Raw genomic sequence first — 25,808 nt, 5'->3', positions numbered from 1 at the left:
TTATTATAACAGCGATAAAAAATTTAAATCCATTTATTCTTCAGAAAAAAAACCCTACACATTTCATAAATCATCTCTCAAGGCTAAGCACCTCATGTTTACTTATGTTGAGGTCAACTTGACTTCCTCCTAAAACTTGCCATGTGACATATTAAACCAATCACATCTATGTTCATAGCTGGCATATCACCATAACCTATTAGGCTCAAATAATGTTTTTTGTTATTTTTAAATCACTGGATATTATAGATGTGCTTCATCTAGCAAGTCACATAAAGAGTTCAGTTGGTGCAAGTTGCAAGTATTTCACATATGGTGATGAGTAATAAACATTTTATTTTCCAAGAATATATAGATTTGATACTAAAAAAAATTATAATAAAATATTTTAATTATGCTTACATCACAGATTTTCCTGGAGCTAGACCCTCATTTTTTCTATTAAAAGCTAATGGAAGCTCAACTTCTAGGATTATATATTTGTGTGTGCACTATAAATTTTCTGCTTTTGATCACTCTACAAAAGAGTTGTGATCACTAGCACATTTATATTTGACATTGTATTAAATTTGATGTAACAGATTTTAGTATTCAACTAAAACAAGCTTTTTTTCCCCCTGCAGTGGCACATAAAAGCATAAAAGCAGTGTAAGTGATAAGGTTGTATGGACAAAAGTTCTATGAAAAGTAAGGAAGGGTAATGAAATGCCTTTATATTGCTACACCCTTAGCATTCAGTGTGCAACTGCAAAACACAAGAAAATAAACCAGTGTACAGTACTAGTACTGTTTAAATAACACAAGATTATACATTGCAGCATAAGTAATACTACACACATACGTTCTCAGTACATGCTGGTATATATATTCTCAACCATACACACGCTCTTGTGCTTGACACAAGCAAACATACTAAAGAAACATGGCCACTACCACACAGTCTTACATTTCATCCGTCCGCTCTCACAGTATCTGAAGGCTCTATATAAGGTAGATTTCTAAATGGTTTGGAGCTACCACTGTATTGTTTTTAGTCTTTTCCTGTTTAAATATAAAAGCACATGCTAAAAGATCACATCCACGTAATCTTGCAGCAAAAACACTCGGAATGATCACACGAAAACCAGGGAATGTTAGTGCACACACAAAATAAGCTGAGGAGTATAAAAAAATAATCTTTGGAGTCCCAATCACACGGTTAGTAGAACAATCCCATAATTGTGAAGACTAATTAGAAGCTTTATAATTGATTAAATCACACAGTGCAAAAAAGAGGTCAATCGACCCTTTTGTGTAAAGAATAGGCTGGACGCCATACGGGTTAAGTTCAATGTATGGTTGATGAACATGTGCATTTGAAAACACATAAAATACACATGTGACTAGGTACACCCGAGCTGAACTTGTGCTCTCAGATTGGTCATTCTGAATCACGATGTACTTCTGAAGCATCAGCTCGACATATAGGGCAGGTACGGTTTGCCTAGTAAAAATAAAAAGTATGTATATTATTAAAAATGTATGCATAGTATATAGACACTCAAGTTGTTAAAGGATGGATACAATAGTATGGATCCATAATAAGAGTGTGGATTAATAAGTGTGAAATGTATATTATTAAAATAACAAAAACACACCTTAAGCCACTTGTCAACACACTTGGCATGGAATTCATGGTTGCACGGTAAGACTCTTAGAAGTTGCCTTGACTCAAAATCACACATGCATACTACACACCTGGAGAGGGAGAAGAAAAGAAACGTATTTCAGGCTAAACATTTACATTTAAGGCAACAACACAAAACACAAAGTTATGCATTCAGGCTTGACTTTAACCCCTTAAGGACACAGCCCGATTTTTCAGATATGGAGTTTTAATTGTGGAATGATTTACCAAGTTTATTTTCAGACCTATTTCTCATGACATGTTGTACTTCACATTAAACTAAAATATAGAATTAAATGTATTGTGCACAGTTATAAAATGATACATTTTACAATATTAAAAGAAAAATAAAAAATAGAAAAAATGTGAGATTTTCTGATTTATAAGTGTTATGCTCATCACAGAAAATCTAACCGCCCAAATTCGTTGTTAATTAATAGACCATATATCTGCTTTACATTGACACTTTTTTATATGCCAATTTATTTTATTAGGGCTTTAGGAGGCTTAGAGTTCGAACAGCGATTTTCATATAATTTGAAATTATTTTGATATTCAAAACAGCCTTTGGAAAGCTTGTTAACACTTTAAAGGACATCTACCACCAGGATGAAAGACTGTATACAAATGAGCCCGAAGGGCTCCAGACTCCATTAACACCTATGGAGGCGGGAGCCCCTCAGGCTTATGTGCATACAATCCTTCATCCTGGTGGTAGATGCCTTTAAGCTTCTCACAAGAATTAAAACAAAATGGAGGCTCTATTTGCAATTTAAAAGTTGTCAAAACCTTTAAATTTACACGTTCATGCACGATAAAATAAGAAAATGTATGAAATTTTGCTGTTCAGTTTCTTACGAGAAGGGCAGTTGCATGTGAATAAACTAATTTACGGGTGCACAGCAGACCACAGAGGGAATTATTTTATTGTACAGGTTGTTACGGATGTATCGATACCCAATATGCGCCTTTCGTGTGGGGATTTTCACATTTTTGTGTTTGGGAGTTTTACACTATATGGGGCTGTAATTTTGTACCAAAATTTTATTATTTTTCTTACTTTACACTTTTTTGTCCCCTTCCAAGTGCTTTAACAAGTGATCTGATCACTTGTTCAAATTAATGTATGAATGGCAGTGATTGATACCAGTCAGCTTACGCAAATGCATAGGCAAACATCTGCACTGCTGGTTCTGACCCAGCAGGCAGTCATATAGAGGCTTGGCTGCAATGCAGCCGGCCTCCTGCAAGGACCCTAAAGACTCGGCTTTGGAGCCTGTGCGATCCACAAGACATTGAGGAACGTGATGGTGGCCGAAACAGAAGCTCCCCATGACATTCCCCAAATGTTCTGGTGTTCTGACTGGAACAGGTTGGCCACTGGCAATCCTTGATAGCAAGAACTATTGTGGAACCCTTATACACGTCAATATCTGCCATCAGGGGGTAGTTAAAAGGCCTAAATACACAGATGGGTCAGATGGGTGTAAACTTGTGTTTGTTGTAATTTATGGAGATGGGCTTAGTCAAGAAAAAAAAAATAAGCTTTCAGACAACCTATTTAATTAGTGGTGTAAAAATAACACTGATAAAATATCACTGGGCTCTCTTGGCCTCATTGGTGATGCCAAGTCGACAGTGCAAACCCAATAGAGCCTGCGGCCTATATTAGCTTGTGCTCACCATACCAATGCCATCACAGCTTAGCCTCTGTATACCAACAGAGGGCAACAGTGACAGGAAGCTCCACACTGCGCTGGAGGAATGGAGAACGTCTTTCCAATTTTTAAGCCATGGGGTTCGGACAACCCGTTTAGTGATAAGCTTGTTAAAAGTGGTTTGCCAAGTCTTTTTCATTGACAAAGATTTGTTAGGTTTGGACATTTACAATAAGACTTACAAGGTCTGCTCCGATTGGTGGTTGTTTGGGTTAAATCTATATGACGGAAGCTGTTCTATATCGGCTTTTGTTAATCCGCGTGGTTTAGCTTCTCCCAATCGTTCAGCAAGATTTAGCAATGCCTGCAATGTATAGGAAAGAAGGAAATGAAATTTATACAATAGTAAATAGGAACATATTTAAAAAAGGAAACAAAGCTTCCACTCAGCAATTTAGCTTTTATATTAAAAGGGATTTCCCCATTAACTACATTTATCCTTTATCCATTGGACAGTGGATAATCGTTATGTAGCGCCATTGTATTCTGTAGTACTGTAGTATTGCAATGTTTATTTCTATATGTCCCATACGAGTTATAGTACAAAAAGTCATATGAAACAATATGAGGGGGTGACAAGAGGTATAAGAACTTGTATAATGTGGATAAATGCACGATAGCGATTGGCAGGATAAATGCAGTTCATGAGAAATCATCTTCCCAGGGCAAGGATATTGATCAATATCTGAAAGACAGTTGTTAGCAAAATAAAATGTCTGAATACATACACCAACCTCATAGTTTTCCACCTCTCCATCTTCTACATCCAGCTCAAAGCTAAAGGCTGGTCCCACGGTAGGAGGCACTGGAAGCATTGATCTATGGAAAAAAAAAAAAAAAAGTTAAAATGATCTAGCTGCTATTAGTAATGCAAGATTGGAGATTAGCAAGAATGAAAAAACAAATATCCTGGTCATGTTAAAGCACAATTTTGATTCTATCTAGCTTTAGGTCAAAAAAATTTAACTGGTCACTAAAATATTCATTTGTATAATTGATTCTGTAAAAATCTAAGAAACTTTAAAAATATCGGAGCCAAGTGCTTCCACCTACTGTGGCACTTAGCTTCCTTCTCCATTTTGTGAAATCCCTCTTAAAAGAAGCAATCCAGAAATAAACCCCAGCTAAACTTATCAATGAGGCCAGTAGCAAGGAGCCAAGAACTCTCTCCCCCCCCTCCCCATCCATCAGGTGACCTGTCTGCACATATATGGGAGGCTTCTCTTCTCCTTGATGACAAGTAGAAGAGAAGCAACCAACTACAGCCAGTGATCACAGGACAAGCTCAGGCAGTTGCAAAACATTATAATAATTATTTATATAGCACACAGATTACACAGTGCTGCACAGAGTTTGCCAAATCAGTGCAGCCATCTTTAGTTCGGCACCCCTTACACTGGGACAAAGCCACAGGATTGATTAAAGGGCCAGTAGCATTTTATTCTTCATTATAGTGCATGTCCACACCATTTTTCTGCCAAGTAGACCAAAATTAACCACAACTAATTACATATTAGCTTATATTTTAATGACCCATTTGAATATGAGGTTTATTTCTGAAATACCCCTTTAACAGTGAAAGTGTTCTGTGGCTTAAACTCAGAGCTCTATTTGCAAAGTAGAGAGCTCCCTTATACCAAACACATTGATTTAACAGGTTACTAAAGTTAGACTGCAGGGCCAGCACCAGCACTGTGCATACCAGAGCTGCAGTGGGGTGAAGGCAGCTGTATGTAATGAATCCATAGGGTGTGAGGAGGGCTTATATAAAATAACCACGAGGGGGCTGTTTGGTAGGATAAAGTAGGGAACAGGAAACTGTTAGTTTTTGAATTTTTAATGCCGCCACATTAGTGCACTGCAAAGTGGACTACTGAGGTATGTCACCCTGGGACCTACCCTGTTGAACTTTCATTTATTTTGTTGCAACATTATTGTACTCTGATAAATATGAAGAAATGGCGTGTTGGGTATCTCAGGTCTACTGAGACGTATGCAACTACGGAGGTGAGCCCATTTTTCATTTCATTCTATACTTGAACATCTAAGGACACCCAGAGCTAATTCTCACACTCCGTTAATCTATTCCATTTTAGATTGGTCACCCATGCCGAGGACTTGAACACACCAAGCAAAAGATCTCAATACCCATCTTGTTTGTAAATAGTTGTTAATAAATAAGCACTATCATCATTAAATCACGAGTTGTATTTTCCTACTCTGATAAATATGCTCTAATATAGCTACTGCAATTATCAATACAGGCTTTTTAAAACAGAAATCATGAACTCCTTTGTACATTCGACATAAGGGATTTAAAACAATTTCAGAAACTTTCACAACTAGTACGACAAAAGGGGCATTGCTTGACATGAAAAGGACGATGCATCAAAAATTATGCAAGTTCATTTACACCAGAAAACATTGCCACTGTAATGATGAAGTCAAATAAATAGGAGGTATAGTACAACTGTTTTCTACTGTGGCAGATTTATTATTAAGCACAGCACAAAACTACAAAGTCTTACTGCGCACTTTGAATGTCTTTAAGACCCTTTTGATCAAATATTCTCCATTGTTTTCAGTAATGTAAAGTAAGGCATGGTAAGAATTGTGAAAGAGACTGGCCTCTTCCCTTCCTAACAAGCACACTGCCATACATAGTGGCACACCAGCAAGCAGTGTGTATTGATAGTCGTATGCTGTATGGATATTCAGTCAATTATTACAAACACTGACAAACCATGTAGATGTTCATTAAAAGGGCCCTTTCATGTGGAGGAAAGGTATAGCTATACTAGAAGGGATTCTTCTCAGACTTGTCGTACATGAAATACTTACAGAACATAAGGTAAAAGGCTTGGATGGTAAGGTGGTGGTGGCATTGGTTGTTGAGACCGATATCTGCTACGACCAGTTAGTCTTCGAGGCATAAATGGAGGATATGGCTGAAAGCATTATTAAAAAGGCTATGAAGTATACAACTAAAATCTTAATAAAAAAACAAACAAAAGCAAAACAAAAACTACTTGTGAGCATTTCTCATACACTTATATTAGGTAAATATTTTTGTACACTTAAAATATACAAAAGGCAATTGGCTCACTCAAGACAACCTCTGTCCATTCAAGAAGAACCCATCTATTACTCAGAGCAAAGACACCGATTTTCACATATACTGGCCATGGTGTAAGGCCAAGTGTGGCAAACCTGCAGACACCTTTGCATCTATGATGCTGCAAGTCACAATATTTCCCAGGACTGCTCTTCTGTAGTTATCTTGAGCAGTCTTCCAACAAAGTGACTTACAGAATCATTGGTGAATATGATAGAATTGATCTTGGTCCCAGGGCTGGGTTCACTCCAAAGTATAATTTAGCTCTGTTTTCTTCATAGTTAGGCTCATTTGCATACAGTCCTTCATCCTGGTGGTAGATGTCCTTTAAGAATAAAGCTACCATTGAAATGTTTTTTTTCCCCCACCGATTAATTTAAAATGGCTCACTGAAAATAATGGTTCAGTAAGGGGAAAGTTATCAGTGAAGGGAAAAAAAAAAAAAGAAAACAGCTGAATCCAGGAAGAGAAAACCAATCTGCATGTGCCCATAGGCCAAAATGGGTTCAGTGAGAAATTACAGATGTGAAGAAACACTATTGTGATAGAGCTCTTAAGCACAACTTTTTAGAGAAGTACAAAAGATACTTACGACTCCAAAAGAAACCTCTTGGTGTAAAGGGTCATGGGTTATGAACTGTAACGGTGCAGAGGGTTGCAACGTGGGAGCGTGAGCAGGTGGGGGATATGTAAATCCTCCTACAGGCAGATGTTCACCCAATAGTTCCACTTCATTTTCTATCCTTTGCAGGGGCTGTAACACAGGGAAAAAAAGATCAACTGTCACCTGAACCACAAAGAAAAGTGGAAAGGAAAAATTCCTACCAAAATGTATACACACACGCCTTACCTGCCATTTCAATTAACTTTACATATTTGATTCATTCACACTTTGCAAACTAAATACAAGATAGCTAAACTTGCAACAAGTTTAGGTAACAAAGTGTTACTTTACTTATACAATTCCTACACAAGTAATCATTTTACAAACAAAATTTTAAGAGCAAAACTGTTCAGGTTACTCTTGGCAACCAATCAGAGCTCAACTTTCATCTTCCTAGTTTATAAAATGAAAGTCAAGCTCCCAATATGTTTTGATTAGTCTTGTTATTGGGCAATACATAGAACAGTTCACCTTATTCACTGCACTGGGAACTTTTCTTTAAGTGAATTGTAATCTTACAGGTTTCTATATTATCATAATTAAATCACATTTTACAAAAATTATCATTGGGGACCCAAATCATTATAAAAAGGCATCAGTAATTTACAAAAAAAACATAACACAAACAACTTTTCTTACCGAGCGGGACTGTTGGGTTTGGAAGGGCACAAATTGGCCAGGAGGTGGCAGGTGTGCATGGTGATGTGGAGAAAGATGCGGTGGATGTAATAGGAATGGGTCACTGGAAATAAGGGGAGGGAAAGCAGCATAGGGAACTGGTAAATGTTGAACTGAGCAAGCTTGAAGCATCTGGAAGTAAATACATAAAAAATAGCAGTCAATAGTAATCTTTGTAAAAAACAAAAAAAACAAACACTATCATAACAAGATATAAGTATAACTCAGTAGTGAAATAGTCATTTTTGGAAATCATTATTGCAACCATTGGTTGGCTTACTTTAGATCAGTACAGCACTCCCTGCCACCCCCCAAAAAGTTTAGATCTCACTTTACAAACTTGCAGTAAAGAAAGAAGTGCAATGTCATTTACATGACAGCTTCAATTATCCAACAGTGACTTACTGGAGGAGGTACACTGCAGACTGGCAAGTGCTGTCCACTAAAGACCACAGAACAGCCTGGAACCTGTTGTGCACTGCAAGCCGGTATATGTTGTCCAGTGCAAAGAGGGATTCCATGCGGTGCTACAGTAGTGACAGTGTATGACACCGGCACTGTGCCCTGGTGAATCTGGAAGAGAAAAAAAAACATAAGTACACAAAACAAGTAATGAGCAAGTTATGAAGGAAACAGTTGCACACTAGGAATGCATTAGGAGAGATTGAGACAAATAGATTTAAGAAAGGGTAAAGCTATTTAAAACTAACTAGAAGCTTCATGTTTTGCAGCAACTAGATCCAGCAAAACACCAGAAGTGATTAAAGGAAACCTACCACTTCTGAAGGTAGGTATGAGATGCAAACACCGGGCACCAGCTCAGGGTGAGCTGGTGCCGGTGCTTAGTCTCGTTAGTGTTAAAACCGCGGTATCGCGGTTTTAACACTTTTTAAACTTTATAGTAGAAACTGCTTCGGCGCTGCGCGCGACCGTGCGCGCGCAACGCCTGCGGCATTTCCAATGTAGGCGCGCGCACGATCGTGCGCACACAGCGCCGAAGCAGTTTCTGCTAGAAAGTTTAAAAAGTGTTAAAACCGCGATACCGTGGTTTTAACACTAACGAAACTAAGCACCGGCACCAGCTCACCCTGAGCTGGTGCCCGGTGTTTGCATCTCATACCTACCTTCAGAAGTGGTAGGTTTCCTTTAACAGTTTCGGAGAAGATAAAGTAAACGGCTACTAGAAACAAGGCAAAAGTGTAAACAGAATTTAAAACCATCATACCTGTTCATGAATGTCTACCATTACAGCATTCTGCTGTTGTGGATGTGCAGCTGGGTGGAGCATACGTGGGGATACATTCGGTGGATGGAAAGCCCTGGGTTCTTCTACTGCTGGCTGCTGACCATAGGAAAGGTGATGATAATTTTCGTCTTGGCTTATGGAATTGTGACGAGAAAGCCTATCCCTTCTTCCTCTTTGTCGCCTGACTGGAGGGCTATGAACGAAGATAAATATAGTGTTAAAAAAAACCACACAGCTGGAATTCAAAGCAATATAATATTTATTATATATTAAAGTTTTCACCTTGAAAAATATAGCATTACCGGTCACCATTCTAAGTGAACACCAAGAATTTTGAAAAGGAATATACCATTAGGATCAAGAATTGTAAACCAGTCACATTTTACATTATGGTGTGTACCCCCTCCCGCAGGATTTGCTCTTTAGGTTTTTATGCCCTGGTTTCCACAAAAACAAGGCTTTAAAATTATGCAAATGAGCCCAAGAGCCTCCATTAACATCTATGGAGCCCAGAGCTCCTCAGGATCATTTGCATACATTTTAAAGGCTTGTTTTTGTAAAAGGGGGCTCACATTTTACGCAAGTTTAACTATTTTACAACCCTTGATCCTGATAGTAAATGTCTTTAAACCCAAGATCTGAGCGGAACTGGCATCGGGATACACAGGGTACCGGCCATAACTAACAGCCGACACCCCAGTGTAACACTCGTGGTGGGAGTGGGCACCTATCGAGTGTGCTTAATCCGTTAAATTGTGCAGTCAGCGTGACCACAGCATTTAAACTGTAGGGGTTTTTCCACCCACGATCGCCATGCCGTCTTCGGGGGGCGCCGATCGTTCCCCTGGCAGCCCACTGACACAGGTAATACCCTGCAATACATTAATATTGCAGAGTACTATCATGGACAAGCGGTGATTGCTTGTTTATGTCTCATGGTGAAATAAAATAATAAAAAAAAAGCTTACACTAACCAAAGGTCTGCTATTCCCAAATCAAATCCTTGGTCGACCAATGAAGCAAATACTCCAGTGCAGTTTGCTGCAAAGCCAGCTTGGTCCTAGCATGCTAGCAGAAGGTATACCACACCTCAGCTCATAGCTATGTGCAGGTAGAAAATACTAATTTTGTAGTCTTGTGTTTCTAGTGGCAGTGGAAGCGATCAGCTTTCTCCGACCTGTGTTGCAGCACCACTGCTGAAAGCACACTTGTCATCTACCCGTGTAGTAGAAGTAGCCAAATTACAAAATGTTTTCCTCCCAGATACCTTTGTGCGACTGAACACAAAACAGATTAAATTTAAAGGCAGAAGTCTAGAGAAAATGCCTGTCCTTGGCAGTCCAGATGTTGGAAAGACACGCATGCCAAATGATGCGAATCCCTCAAAAGAACCTTAGACCACCAGACAGCTCAAAGCAGAGACCAATGTTTAAAGTGCAGTTTTAAATGTAGTTCCCAATACTTATATCAGCTGTTTGGAAAGCTAGGAACCAGGGCCATTTCTAGACAATATAATAATCAAGCAGGCCACCGTAGAAAGTAGACAGTAATGCTATTAAATGTATAAATATTTACATGACAGAAATATAATATTTGGCAAGAGGCCTGGGAGTGTCCCATAAGAAAAATAAAAAAAAAGCAAAATGGCCCTTGCTAAACAGTGGGGTGGGACGGCGCAGAACATTCCAGCACACCAGCTTTTACCACAATTCTACGCCATGCAGGGCCTGAGATTATATGTCACCACAGCCAGCATATGACAATTTCCACGCAGAGGGTTTGAACTTCATTTGCCAAATGGAAGCCCATTGTGGATAAATGCAAGTCTGGGGACTAAGGATACACATGCAACAGATGTTCTTGGAGAACGTCTGGGAGAGGCCTTTTTTGAGAAGGAACTGTGAGTAGTAGATCATAGATTGACATTGCATGGTATGGACACTTTTATACGACCACCCCCACTACCTGGCAGCGGTGGCCACACGTGTACTATTGAGGCACCTGGCCAACTGAATTTAGCATTTGCCACATGACGGCTGTGGGACCATGCAGTAACTCCTTGCTATTTCATATGGAAAATCTAATTCTTTGGGCAAGTACCCCAACAAAGGTGGCTCTTTTTAACAAGTTTGAAAAACCTGCACTCCTGTATTTTGAGGCTTTAGTCTTCATGATGTTCATTGCTATATAGATTGAATTAATCAAATGTTTAATAGTTTTTGTTTGAATTTTTAAATATATTTAAGTTTTTCCCCCCAGTCTCCTAAGGGAACTTGGGTACCGGTCCTTTACAAGACAATGGCCCAGACATACGGAAACTGTCTCAATCTGCTTTAGATTGCTTTAACACGAACGTGTGAAAACGACCGTATGCTACACAATCTTGGGAAAAAAAAAGCTTGCTTTCCCTTTTCCAGTAAGTACATTTGTAGCTACACTGATGCGGCATCATATCTTGTTTGATCCCTGAGCAGAGTGGTTTTGCTGAAAAAAAAAAACAACAATAAAATTCAGGATAATGATTTGCCTGGCTCAGCACTTTTCTTGTTACACAGCTCAAGAGAATGCTGTAATCACTGACAGGCAGAAGTAATCAGTTGCTGCACCATTCCCCAGCTGCTAAGTGATCAAGCGCTGGTTGATTAGACCTGTCTAAGTTCAGGAAGCTTGGTGTAATGTGTTCATGTATTGCAAGAAAAATGCAATCCAGCTTTCCTAAGGTACTGAACGTCATAATAGTTTTTTCCGCAAAACCACTCAGCTCAGGGATTAACCAAGATATGTTTCTGCATCAGTGTAGCTACAGCATTGTCAAGGTATGTTTGCTTCATGAGTCTTCATGAAATCATGATAGATAGATCTACTTATACATGACACAATACAGCACGTAGAGAGCTGAGGAGATATATATATATATATATATATATGCATATATATATATGCACACACACAGGTGGAGTCTATAAACTCTATGCTGAGGACCTGGGTGCCCACAGAGGGCTCTGAGTGCCACCTCTAGCACCTGTGCCATAGGTTCGCGACCACTGGCCTAGGGGGTAAGAGGCTTAACTATGCTATGGGAGCAGGCCTTAGGGAACCGGCTAATGTAGTCAACACAAAGTAGCAATATATACATAAATTCCACTGAAGGTAAACGCGCATCGGTTAAGTTGGCACCAGGTAACTTTAATACTAACATTTTGCAGTTATCATTGAAATGTATGATTTGGCGACAGACATGGGGTGGCCCTCCATAATGCAATGAGAGGTATTTTATGGACACATAGTTACCACCCAATAGATTGTATGAACGCAAGTTCTCACTTTGATTTGTGGCAGTTAAGTAATAACTATAAATAAAGAATCAAATCTTGATGTATTAATTTGATCACATCCACGTTCCCCAAATGTTTATGTTGTTTCCCCAGCATAAGCTGGCATTTCTGTAAAAAATGTCTGTTCTAATGTATTTTTTTTTTAATGAATGTACTAACAAAATTTTGTAAACTTACAATTGTGAAATTGTGGCTTTTCTTTTAGATAGGTTGTATTCAATTTATGCTAGTAATGGATAAATAGTCCTATATAGAGGGCCACTGAGTCATTACCCATTCTCCTCACATATAAAAGGTTGAGGCATAAATTTACATGGTTCATCACCTTAAGGCTTCATGCATTTAAAGAGGATTTTTTTCTTCACTTTAAAACATCCACCACACGTAATTTTTGTGCATCTAAAATAGTCTGGAAATACGGCTATATATATGGTCACTGTATTTCTGGTATTGAGACAGCAACAAAAAAAAAAATGCGGGGGGAAAAAACCAAAAAAACTACATACGGTGTGGTCCAGGAGACCTGAGTGCAAGCCCACTATTTTTTTGCATATACAGCCAAGAAGCTGCCTCACAAATGGAACCACAAAATGCATATGGTCATGTACATGAGGCCCAAAAGGATTAAAAAAAAAAAAGTACCTTCTTCTGTTGCGCGCAGGAGTGTTGCATCTTTCCCCTGAGAAATGGTGCGGATTGGGACGAGCCGAAGGAGGCCGTCTATTTGATGACATCTCCCATGGTCTCATTGGTGGCGATGGTGCAGGAGATTGTGCTGTGTAATCAAAGACGGAATTTGATAGTCTCTGCCTTTTTGGACTGGGACTGTCTTCGTTCTGAAAGAGAAAAACAGAAACAAATGAAAAAAAAAAGGATGCAACAAAACTATTTAAGTTTTGCTGTAGTTTATCATTTTATGGCATATATCAGTGATAGCGAACCATTTGGAGATAGAGTGTCCACAACCAAAACCCACTAGTCGCAAAGTGCCAACATGACAATTTAAGCAGTAACTTATTGATCCCTGCTGTACACAGGTTTTAATTGTATTGGTGTCCTGAGTTCACCAATACAATAGAAAGAAGGAGAAATTTGGATTGTAGCTTCCTTCTAGACACTCCTGATAAATATATATACACATATACATACATATATACATACACACACACTGAGCGAACCTGTAGACCTATACTGACAGACTGAGGCATCCCTTCCCTCCTGCTAAGCAATCTACACACCATGGGCGTTTCCTCAGCGATGTCACTCTACTTATATGGACAATCCCCGGGCTAGTGCTTGTGGGTTGGTGGGAAGAGGACATTCCCCACTGTATATTCATGTAGTGGGATAGGTGGCATCACTCCATTGTAAGGAGGAGAAGTGAGGAATCCACCCAACAAAGCCAAGAGCGTTACAATGAGGTCTGAACATTGACTAACACATTTTATGCATGAACGTGTAAAATAAGTGTAATTGTAATATTTGGCAGTTTTCAAAAATACCTCAGTGCAATTTTTTTGCCAATTACTTTTTTTTACTTTCACTTTTTATGGTTTTTATCTGGGGGTCAAATAATTTCTCTAAAATACTCAGTGTAAAATGCCATTTTTCTTCCATAGACAGATTCAATGCCATGTATACGATATACAACTCTTCATGTACTCAATGCATCACACCTGACATAACTACTCCTGAAATCCGCTGGCAACTCTGAAGAAATTACACCAAGCACAGCAATCTCATCAAAGTTAGTCAAATTGAATTTTCAACACTATTTGCATGTCAAAGCCAGAACATTACATGAACTCCTTTTAAATACAAATTGCGTTATGCAAACATCAATTCAAGGCCTTTGAAATACCCCCAAAAACCGGTTTGCATTTCCCCTTTCTATTTCCCTGAAAGAAAATGCATCAAACCAATTTCAATCCTGCAACTGTTGAAACAAAGGAGGGTAAAAGGAGTCTACTTTAAAGCAGAATCAAAAGAAGTAACCTCCCACAACCCGGCCAAATGGCAGCAGGTTCAGGAGCACCAGGATCAGGGCACAATCTGCAGCCAGAATTCTGCTTCACGTACCAACAACAAAACGTTGATCACCGCAACACTGGCTTAGAATCAGGAAACTTAGCAGGGAAAGAGACCATGCACAGCAAGTTGTGTGTACAAAAACACAGTACAGTAAAGAAAAATAAATAAATAAATAATATGTTGGCTTCGTTTCTGCAAAGGGCATCTACCATCAGATTTACTTGCTTGTCCCATCTGTCAGGTGACTCATGGCCTCGCCTTCTGCTAATACATGAACACCCCCTCTATGTTAATGGTACCTGGCTCCACCCACCCACCGATCCACTGACATCACGATCTGTGGGCAGGGCCAGGCGCCGTGAACACAGAGGGGTGTGGGCATATAATTAGCAGGGGGCAGAGCCAAGAGATGCTTCTGGCTCATTTATGTTGTTCTAGTATATACTTGCCCAACTCTGTTAGTCCAAGAAACAAGAAGGCAGAATGGGTGGAGTCTTTTTATAAAAATTAAAAATGTATATTAAAAAACTTTCACAGAACGCATAGTGAGGCAGCAGAGATTCACCAGACCCAATACACAGGCTCTAACCAACTCCCTGGCAGTCTTATAAACTTCACAGTGGCTCTAATTAGCACCCAAGCTGGACTTGACACTTTCACTGCCGACTGAAGCAAAAACTTCCCTGGAGTTGAAACCCTTTAAAGACTTGGCCCTTTGTTTTTTCCTTTTCATTTTTCACTCTCCACAATCAAAAATCCATAGCTTTTTTTTTTTTTTTTTTTTTTTAAAGGAAACCTACCACTTGAAGTGGCAGGTTTCAGATGGAAATACCGAGCACCAGCTCAGGCTGAGCTGGTGCCGGAGCTTATTTTTGTTAGTGTTTTAAACCGCTGTATTGCAGTTTAAAACACTTTATAGCCGGCGCAGGGAATAAGCTCCGGCACCAGCTCACCCTGAGCTGGTGCTCGGTATTTCCATCTGAAACCTGCCACTTCAAGTGGTAGGTTGCCTTTAACATGTAAAGAGCTCTGTGGTGGTTTTCTGTGTAACAAATAGCACTTCATAGTGATTGTATTTATTATTCCATGTCGTGTACTGGGGAAAAAAAAAAAAATTCCAAATGCAGCGAAATTTGTTAAGAAATGCATTTGTACCTTTTTCTTGTGGGCTTGGATTTTACGGCTTTCACTGTGCGCCACAAATGACATGTCTACTTTATTCTTTGGGTCATTGCGACGATACCAAATTTGTACAGGTTTTATAATGTTTTCATACATTAAAAATATGTGTACAGGAGGTTTTAATTTTTGTATATTATTTTGCCATCTGGCTCTAATAACTTTTATACACATTTTTATGGCTGTACAACTTTTTGATCACTTTATTGATTTTTTTATATTTTTCAAAATGGCAAAAAAGTACCATTTTCGACTTTGGGTCCCAATTTCCGTTACGGGGTTAAATGCAGTGATAAAAAAAAACATCTTGATATATTGGGCATTTTTGGATGCAGCAATACCTAATGTGTTTATGGTTTTTACTGTTTATTTACATCAGTTCTAGGGAAAGGGGGTAGGGGTGGTTTGAATAACAAAAAAAAAATACTTTTTAATTTTATTTTTCAGACCCCCTAGGGTACTTTAATCCTAGGATGTCTTATCGATGCTACCATGTACTGCCAAACTGCAGGAACTATGCGGAAGATCCAAGGCTGTCATGGCCCATGCTCCACCATCTTTATGAAGGCACCAGCAGCGACGTGTGGGTTGACACCCGGTGTTACCGCTAAGTCTTTACTGCAATATGCAGCAAAGACTTAACGGCTATGGAGAAGGCTAAGCCCATGAGCCGTTAAAACGTTAAGCCACATGACAACATAAATGCCATCTATGACGTATATGTATTTTTTTTTAATACAGGCACTTCCCATTCCACTAATGTTTGTGTTGAAAGTGTAGATAAAACTGTAACTTGATCTACTCACATTGTCAGCACAAAGGGACACAAAAGGTCTGCTTATAGAAGATAAAACTTCAATTTAGCCAAGTAAGGGTGTGTTAAAAATTATCTGTGTAAACATCACTAGTGGATTCAAATTTTGAGATCTTTCATGGTCAAACCCCTTTAATAGTCCTCTCCCTCCAGAACGCACACGGTCACGTTTCCGTTCTGAGCGCGAATGCAGGAAGGAGAGGTCTCACTGTGCAATCGCTTGCTGCAGTGAGCCGACGCTAAATGGGAGTAGGGGTGAAACTGAGTAAAGGAACATTAAGGATTGAAATCTCACCCCAGGAATTGGGTGAAGAATCTGGCAGGGAGCCAGGCAAGATAAAGGCTTGTTATGACGACCGCTCTACTTTTCAACGGCTGGAAGGAGCTACAAACCTCAAAGGATTTGCATGTATTAACCCCTTACTGACATGTGACTTAATAGTACGTCACATGTCGGGTCCCGGTGCATGGAGAGGGCTCGCAGGCGGAGCCCTCTCCATAGCTGGTAAGTCTTTGCTGCATATTGCAGCAAAGGCTTTCCGGTAACACCGTGATCAGTGCCGGCACCGATCGCGGGCGTTTTCCTGCAGATCCATCGCCATGGTAGCTTCAGGTCTCACGAAGACCCGAAGCTACTTCGGGTTAACCCATTCATTACAATGTGCTATCAGCACATTGTAATATATGAGTAGTAAAATACACATATACTGCCATACTGTAGTATGGCAGTACATGATAGGATCGTACAGACACCCTAGGGAGTTAAAACTAAAAATTCAAATCACCCCCCTTTCCCTAGAACTGATATAATATAAATAAACAGCAAAAATCATAAAACACATTAGGTATCACCGCGTCTGAAAATGCCCGATCAAAATATGATAACGGTTTTTCACTGCGTTTAACCCCGTAACGGAAAATCACACCAAAGTCGAAAATGGCACTTTTTTGCCATTTTTAAAAAAAATTAAATTCTATAAAAAGTAATCAAAAGGTCGTACAGTCCTAAAAATGATAACATTGTAAACGTCATCAAAATCTGCAAAAAAACTTCACCACCCACAGCTCCATACACCAAAGTATGAAAAAGTTATTAGTGCCAGAAGATGGCAAATTCCCCCCCAAAAATGTTGTACAGGAAGTTTTAATTTTTTTTAATGTATGAAAACATTATAAAACCTCTACAAATTTGGTATCCCCGTAATCGTACAAACCCAAAGAATAAAGTAGATATGTCATTTGGGGCGCACAGTGAAATCTGTAAAATCCAAGCACACAAGAATACAGCACAAATGCGTGTTTTTACAAATTTCACTGCATTTGGACATGGAATATTAAATGCCACCATTTTGAAGTGTAATTTGTTATGCAGAAAATAAGCCATCACACCGCTCTGTACATGGAAAAATAAAAAAAAAAAGAGTTACAGATTTTTGAGTGTGGGGAGTGAAAAATGAAAATGCAAAAACAAAAAAGGGCTGTGGCGGGAAGGGGTTAAAGGCCCATCTAAATGGCTGTATGCAAGCCAGGAAAAATGGTGCAAGTATTGGTGGGTTTTTCCTGACAGAACCAGGGTTGTAAGAGGAGTTTATAGAATTGGGGTCACCTAGATTGCTATGGGTTCCAGAACTAGCAATGTTTTACTGTCCCATACTACAGTATCACCATGATGCTTAAAGTCCACTATAGACAAGCTGTGTAATCTGAAAATGTCAACAGAGTGGATTGGGTGAGAGACTTTCAGAAAAGATAGTTTCTAAGAGGAAGATAAATTCCTTGGATGAATTACAAGCAGGCAGTGTATAAAGCTATCACATTCTATCATCATGTATAAATAATGAGCTCAAGTAACCAAGACTCTGCAGGACTCCTAGGGGTACACTTGCATAGTTCTGGACAAGGTTTTGCAGTGCAGCTTGACAAAAAGTAAATAGGCAGGAAAATGTTACCTCCATTTGTGTAAAGATCAAATGCACACCAGTGAATGCAAGATCAGCATCACCAATATTGCAAATATAACGTTAAAAGATACAGCGGTAGCACATTACAACTGGAGGCATGAAAAAAAAAAACATTTGGATACTTCATGAAGTGTGTCTTGCCCTTCAGGGTAGTCATCAGTAGGTTGTTGGGTATGCATAGTAGTCCATCACTGAAGTCTGCCCTTCAGAAGTATTCATAACACCTTCACCATGAATACACCGGACACAAACCATGTTTAACCGGTTAAGGACCAGGCCCTTTCCTGTTTTTTCATGTCCATTTTTCACTCCCCACCTTCAAAAATCTATAACTTTTTTATTTTTACACGTAAAGAGCTGTGTGACGGCTTGTTCTCTGCGTAACAAATTGCACTTCATAGTGATGGTATTAAATATTCAATGCCATGTACTCGGAAGCGGGAAAAAAATTCCAAATGCAATGAAAATGGTGAAAAAACGCATTGCGCCATTTTCTTGTGGGCTTGGATATTACGTCTTTCACTGAGCGCCCCAAATGACATGTCTACTTTATTCTTTGGGTCGGTACGATTAAGGGGATACCAAATTTGTATAGGTTTTATAATGTTTTCATACATTTACAAAAATTAAAACCTCCTGTACAAAAATAATTTTTTTGATTTTGCCAACTTCTGGCGCTAATAACTTTTTTATACTTTGGTGTACGGAGCTGTGGGTGGTCATTTTTTGCGAAATTTGATAATATTTTCAATGATATAATTTTTAGGACTGTACGACCTTTTGATCACTTTTTATAGATTTTTTTAGATTTTTCAAAATGGCAAAAAAGTGCCATTTTCGACTTTGGGCGCTATTTTCCGTTACGGGGTTAAACGCATTGAAAAACCGTTATATTTTGATAGATTGGGCATTTTCGGACGCGTCGATACCTGATGTGTTTATGATTTTTACTGTTTATTTATATTTATGTCAGTTCTAGGGAAAGGGGGGTGATTTGAAATTTTAGGTTTTTTTAATATAATTTTTTTTTTTTTAACTTTTTTAAATTTTTATTTATACTATTTTTCAGACTCCCTAGGGTACTTTAACCCTAGGTTGTCTGATCGATCCTATCATATACTGCCATACTATAGTATGGCAGTATATGGGGATTTTCTTCCTCATTCATTACAATGTGCTATCAGCACATTGTAATGAAGGGGTTAAAATGAAATAGCCTCGGGTCTTCGGAAGACCCGAGGCTACCATGGAGACGGATCGCCGCTATCTGTTTGAGGCTGCCGGCAGCCCACGCTGTAAAAACACCCGCGATCGGTGCTAGCACCGATCGCGGATGTTACCGGTAAGCCTTTGCTGCAATATGCAGCAAAGACTTACCGGCTATGGAGAGGGCTCAGCCCGTGAGCCCTCTCCATGCAGCGCGACGCGACCGCCGCCGTGAATACACGGCGGGCGGTCGCGAACCGGTTAAAATAAATATATATATATTCCGCAAACAATTGCAAAAATTATGCAAATTTCCTATAATAATTTAGGCAAGGGGTTAACGACATTTATTGGTCCAAAGGTCATTTTGTCATACTAAATTTAAAGGAGGGGGGGGGCAATCAGAGGGGGGGCATCAGTAACTAGCACCCTAGATGCATCAAAACCAAATACTACATTCAAAAGCAGACAATAATACTGGAGAGACCCACAGGATGGACAAAAATAATACCCCTCTCCTTTCCAGATTCCTCTTCTCCCTGCACCATACTGAATCTGCTCTTCTCCATGTGCTGCTCTGTTTCGTGTCCACTGCTGGTTGTATGCACCACAAGAAGGCCCAGAGCAGAACTGTACCAGGAGATGGTGAGTACCTGGAAGCAGTACAGTACAACTGAAAAATGCCATGTTAGGACACAGGAGAGAACCTGGGAATGGAGAGGACTTTTCAGCTGCACTCACTGCTATCCAGCCTTCTGGACCAATCATCACTTCCAATGGAAATGCTCATTGGACTGACTGTTAGCAGGCTATGGACCACAAATCAAGACTTGATAGGCTGAATGTTTCAGCTCAGCCACTAGTTGTGCATCCTATTGTAGGCTTTTGGTTGAGATGAACGTGGCTGCTCTTTGTGTACATGCTCAGTAGTGAAGCTCAACTGTAGATCAATGGAATAAGGCTCTAGGAATTAATGCCCACATTTATCTTAAAACTGCTGGAGCGACCTGGAAAACAGGACTTCAAAATCCAAGTGTCCGGTCATACATTTTGACGAGTTGGAGTGAGAGTTAGGAGTTTAGCTTACTGGCTCAACAGCCTAGGTATTATATACCAATGAATTCATTTAAAGGGAGACTAAAGTGGAAAAAGCTAGTATTCTGACGATAAGAATGTTTATTTCAGAAGGTTATTTCCACTAGGTTGAAAATGTGCATTCACCCTTCCACTGCAAAGGTCACATCTTGGTGGCGATGCAAATAGGTGTTACTTTTGAGCAGGCACTTTGAATGGACATGCGTTATTACCACATGCATTATTGCTGAATTCAGCAGTGATGAGGCCAGTTTTTGCCTGCTGCAGTCATGTGAATGTTTGAGGTTGGTGCCAGCGGCAGGACCAACAGGAGGATTTTATAGGAATACAGTTTGTTTTATATGCCACAGCCTAATGGTATTTAATGAAATTTGTTTTCCAGAAAAGTCTTTTTTAAGATACTGTAAAGAGACAGGATTTACAGTTTCATACTTTAAGACAAAGTAATCCAGTATGACTGTTCGTGAAGTAAAATATTGCTTTTCTTTTCTACGGTATGTTCCCATGTTGGGAAGCACATCAGACCTCTAACTTCTTCTAGACCTAATATTTTGGAAGAAGAGGAGTGGAGGCAGGTAGGAATAACAGGGGTCTTGATACTTGGATGATGGCGCGCAGTTGACCATTGTCAAACACCCAGGTATTTTAGGACTATACAGGATAAGTTTTCCTCATATCAACAAAATAAAAACATTTTTTCCTGAAACAAACACTCCATTAGGCTACCTGCACACCACGAGAAAATGTATTTTCTACAGCTAGCACACATCCTCATTTGCTTTTATAGACTCATGCACAAGGTTGTGAATTTTACAGCCCTGTGCATGAGAGGTCTGACTCATGTAATAGATAGAACATGTCATATTCCTGCCCGTTTTGGCGTCGGGGGGCAGTGATTTTCAATGGTCATTGCATTGCGTGCACCTGCAAATGTTATGTTTTGGTAGCCTCAGGCTGTGAGCCACGCTGGGGACTGGACCTCCTTGGTGCTATAGATGATAGCGTTTGGCAGAAAAGGTTTTTTGTAAGCTAGATATGTATTCCATCCAGATATTCACATTGTTTCCTGAATCCAGTTAAGATACAATTAAGAAATGTTTGCAAGATATACATTGAAATGAATCAATAGCAATTATTTTTCAAATAGAGAACTGTACCAACAGTATCCGCACACCTTCTCAATAACCGCTATGATTACAATCAGAGAATAGAGATTTCCATCTGCGAGAACCAACCGTGCTCCTTAATAGTTATGATGGGGGGATAATTGTAAAGACACTGATCAAAATTGGGAAACAGTTTCAGATACCAGCACCTGGTGCCAATTTCCTTGTCATGTTTTGCAGGACAGGATGACTTTTTAGTCAAAATTTAATCTGATGCCAAATAGTGGAGAATGACATTTGGGAGCCATTTTCCATCATGAAGTTCACCAGTGACAATAACAGTTTTTATGTTTTGATCGGACAATATGATTTTACTTTATTTTTATAATCGGTTCTAGGGAAAAGGGGGGGGGGCATTTAAATGGTTAACACCCACTTTCTGTGTCAGCCCATGAGCACTCCTCATACTCCCCCCCTACTGCATCATGACATTCAGGAATGTGCAAATGCAGTAAGGTGTTAAAGAAGATTTGGACTGAAAGTCCATTCTGCAGTGCCCAAACCGCTTATTAGCAAAAAAGGATCAAAATGCTAGATGCACCTTTGCCGAGGAGCACGTTGTTTGGACTTGTGGAGAAGTGGGGCACAATTAATTTTAGTGATGGAAGCAAGTTTGATTTATTTGGATCTGATGGGAAAGGATGTTGGTCACCAAACTGGGGAAAGGATGAACCCAAGAAATGTTTAAAGAAGTAATTGAACTGTGTTATCGTGGTTTGGGGAACATTTTTTTTTTTTTTTTGCAGCTGGACCTCATATACAGCTACATGGCAGAGTAAATGCAAGGGTGTAACAGAACTGTATTCAACAATACATCACTCCTTACTTGTATTCATCGCTAAGACCGCAATTTTCATACAGAGCAATGACCCCCCCCCCCCCATCACTCAGCAAAATGAGTACCGTATTTTTCGGTCTATAAGGCGCACCTCTAATTAATGCCTGCTAGGACATCTAGGTTCATATATAAGGCGCACTGGAGTATAAGGCGCAGGATCAAATGCAGTACCTAAAAATGACCAGCAGGTGGCAGACCTGTGCACAGTTCAAGCCAGCTACACCTCCGGGGAAACTTGTCTTCAGCGTGTCAGAGAGCTCCGATCTCAGAGGTATGGCTGCTGGGGGTTAATGCAGGGTGATGCAGCAGGGGTTAAGCTGTCTCCCTCTGCCCCTTCTCCTTCCCTCCTCAGCCAGGGTGTTATTCCTGTGGGCTTCCCTGTGGCTCCTTCTCTTTCCCCTGTTACAGGGCTGTCAGGTATGGGGGATTTCTTACTTCAGGAGTTAGGGACCCTGTGTACTGTGTGGGAAGGTGCAGGAAATTTCTGGGGATGGAGCTATTAAACACTGGTAAATGTACAGTGCATCTTGTCTGTAGTACATTTCTGTATAAGTTCATATATAAGGCGCACCTTTGATTTCTGAGAAAATTAAAGGATTTTTGGTGCTCCTTATAGGCCGAAAAATACGGTAAGTAAGAAGTTCCTCTGAACAGAAAACATTAAACTTAAATGGCCATCCCAGAGTCCTAAAATAAACCCAATAGCAAAATAGCAAACCTCTGGAAAATCCTGTTATGGCCAAGAAACCCACAACAGTCACAGAACTGTGGAAGAGACTGGAAGAAGAAAGTACTAAAATCACACCAGAGCAGTGTAAGAGATTAGTGATGTCCTGTGACCACAGATGTGCTCAGGTCATTCATAGCAAATGACTTTTATACTTCCTACGGATTGGCGGCTGTTGTAACCATCAGAAAAGGTAATACATGTAAATATAATATTTGCCTGTAATTTTGTAAAACACTAGTTTTGGCATGGTGTACTCCCTTCCAAAAGGAAAAAAAAAATCCATCAAATGCTGATCAATGGAGATTATACATTGTTCTACAGTGTACTTAATTTCGTAAAAACCACTTATCCATGCTTTTTTCAGCTTTCTCCTGCAGTGAATACAAGGTCCTGTCCACAGCATGGAGATCAGGGAAGCCAAGATTAACCCCTTTTATGACTCAGCCCTTTCTCATTTTTACATTGCTCATTCCAAAAGCCATTACACTTATTTTTCCATTGTTACTTTTTAGTGGCACCATTTAATATTCCTTGCAAAGTATGTGAATGGTGAAAAAAAATAATTTCATGTGCATTGAAATGTACAAAAAAATAGATTTTTTAAAAACCCACATAGTTATAGCAGTTCCCCGTTGGCTCTGTTTTTATGGCTTTCATTGTGTGCTCCAAATGACACATCTTTATTCTTTGGGTTTGTTGTGCTAAATTCTGAGGCCAATAACTTTCTCATACTTCTGTGTAAGGTGTAAATTTTTTTTTTTTTTTTTTTGCAGGATGTGCTGAGATTTTCATTTATAAACAAATTGGGACCTACAAGACCATTTGATTATTTGTATTCAAATATTCATGGATCCCACCAGTAGTGCCATTGAGTGCCATGGTTGGGTTTGACCACGACAGTTAGAGGAAAGTGTCAGCTGTAATCTACAGCAGACCCCTACCATGTATTGAGAGCGCTCAGCTCAGTGGTTAAAAGACACTGCAACAGAGGTGTATCCCATTTTACAAAGTTTACGGTTACGATTTTATGTAATTTTTCTTAAAGTTGAGTTACACTTTAAATTTTATCCAAACCTTACATTCGTGTAGGGGACACAGTACATTCACATGCACAATATCCCCTTCATACATCTGGATGCAGACATTTTGCAGAGAACGTGTACTGGTATCTGCAAGACCCATTTAGAGATACAAGATACTCACTTCTGTTGGTGTCATCTACAATATGAGAAAAGACCTGCTAGCTCTAAGGCCATGTATGAAACCAGCTATATTCAGGGCCCATTTGCCCTTTCCCATTTACCATATTGCACTTTGAGCTTCAGGTTACAATAAAACACTCCTGAAACTGACTGCATAAAAAGCAAAAGACACAGGTAGTGAGTTATGATAAGAAAAAAATTTGTATCTGTCAAAAGTACTTAAAGGAAACCTAACACTTAGAATGGTCGGTGTAAGCAGCAAATACTGAGCACCAGCTCAGGGTGAGCTGGTGCCGGTACTTACTTTCATTAGTGTTATAAACCGCGGTATCGCGGTTTTAACACTTTTTAAACTCTAGAGCAGAACAGGCTTTGGCGCAGCGCCGAAGCCTCTTCTGCTCTAGAGTTTAAAAAGTGTTAAAACCGCGAGACCGCGGTTTATAACACTAACAACAGTAAGTACCGGCACCAGCTCATCCTGAGCTGGTGCTCGGTATTTACTGCTTACACCGACCATTCTAAGTGGTAGGTTTCCTTTAACATAACATTTTCTTTGCTAGACGTCCATCCCTTCCATAGGCACTACCTGACATTAGCTCTCAATAATGTCAAGTTCATAGTGCATTGGCAGAGAAAATAAATGAAAATACACGTGCTTTTCCTTCCAAAGTATTGAAGTAGAATTTGCTAAATATTTTGTAAAACAACCACACACAAAAACTGCCAACCATCCTTAGATGAAGGATATTTGCGATGAAGCATTCATTTGCATGGTTGATAAAAATCACCAAACCTTTGAATAAATACTGGACACAAAACTGCTATATCTATACATTATCTGTTATTCTCAACAAGCAATACTGATAAGATACAATATTCTGTGGATGAGTTGTGAGTAACATGTTGTAAAACTGTACAGCACTAACAATAACAGGGATGTTACACTGTAACAAGCATCCGTTAACTTGACCAAAATTGTAACGACAACCAAACTAAACAGAGGAAATCAACAGGACACAAAAAAAAAATATATGCTTTGTTAGGAATTTGTTAATATAAATGTTTAACACACATTAAAATATACTGCTTAAAAAATAAATGATAGGAACATACAAATATAGACAATATCTACAGCAGAAAAGAGCCAAGCATTCACCATTTATG

General features: G+C 39.4%; 1 protein-coding gene across 4 annotated transcripts in view; it reads right to left on the bottom strand.

Annotated features, from left to right (window-relative positions):
• Nucleotides 1-342: 342 nt before the first annotated feature.
• The window catches only part of RNF38 (ring finger protein 38), a 185,643-nt gene continuing 160,177 nt past the window's right edge, over nt 343-25,808 (bottom strand). For 3 of the 4 annotated variants that reach the window (XM_072155126.1, XM_072155154.1, XM_072155146.1), the window contains 10 exons: nt 13,065-13,258; nt 9,067-9,280; nt 8,247-8,414; nt 7,803-7,973; nt 7,092-7,253; nt 6,226-6,332; nt 4,113-4,203; nt 3,567-3,688; nt 1,638-1,737; nt 343-1,483 (listed from right to left, as the gene is read on the bottom strand). In XM_072155126.1, coding sequence (XP_072011227.1) covers nt 1,421-1,483; nt 1,638-1,737; nt 3,567-3,688; nt 4,113-4,203; nt 6,226-6,332; nt 7,092-7,253; nt 7,803-7,973; nt 8,247-8,414; nt 9,067-9,280; nt 13,065-13,258 — 1,392 coding nt within the window. In that variant the 3' untranslated portion in view covers nt 343-1,420. The remainder of the gene's footprint in view (nt 1,484-1,637; nt 1,738-3,566; nt 3,689-4,112; nt 4,204-6,225; nt 6,333-7,091; nt 7,254-7,802; nt 7,974-8,246; nt 8,415-9,066; nt 9,281-13,064; nt 13,259-25,808) is intronic. The other variant, XM_072155135.1, reaches the window with a different exon arrangement.

This window comes from Engystomops pustulosus, chromosome 1 (genome assembly GCF_040894005.1).
Source record: "Engystomops pustulosus chromosome 1, aEngPut4.maternal, whole genome shotgun sequence".
In the NCBI taxonomy this organism is placed as follows: Eukaryota; Metazoa; Chordata; class Amphibia; order Anura; family Leptodactylidae; genus Engystomops; species Engystomops pustulosus.
This window is presented reverse-complemented; position numbering and strand designations above follow the sequence as displayed.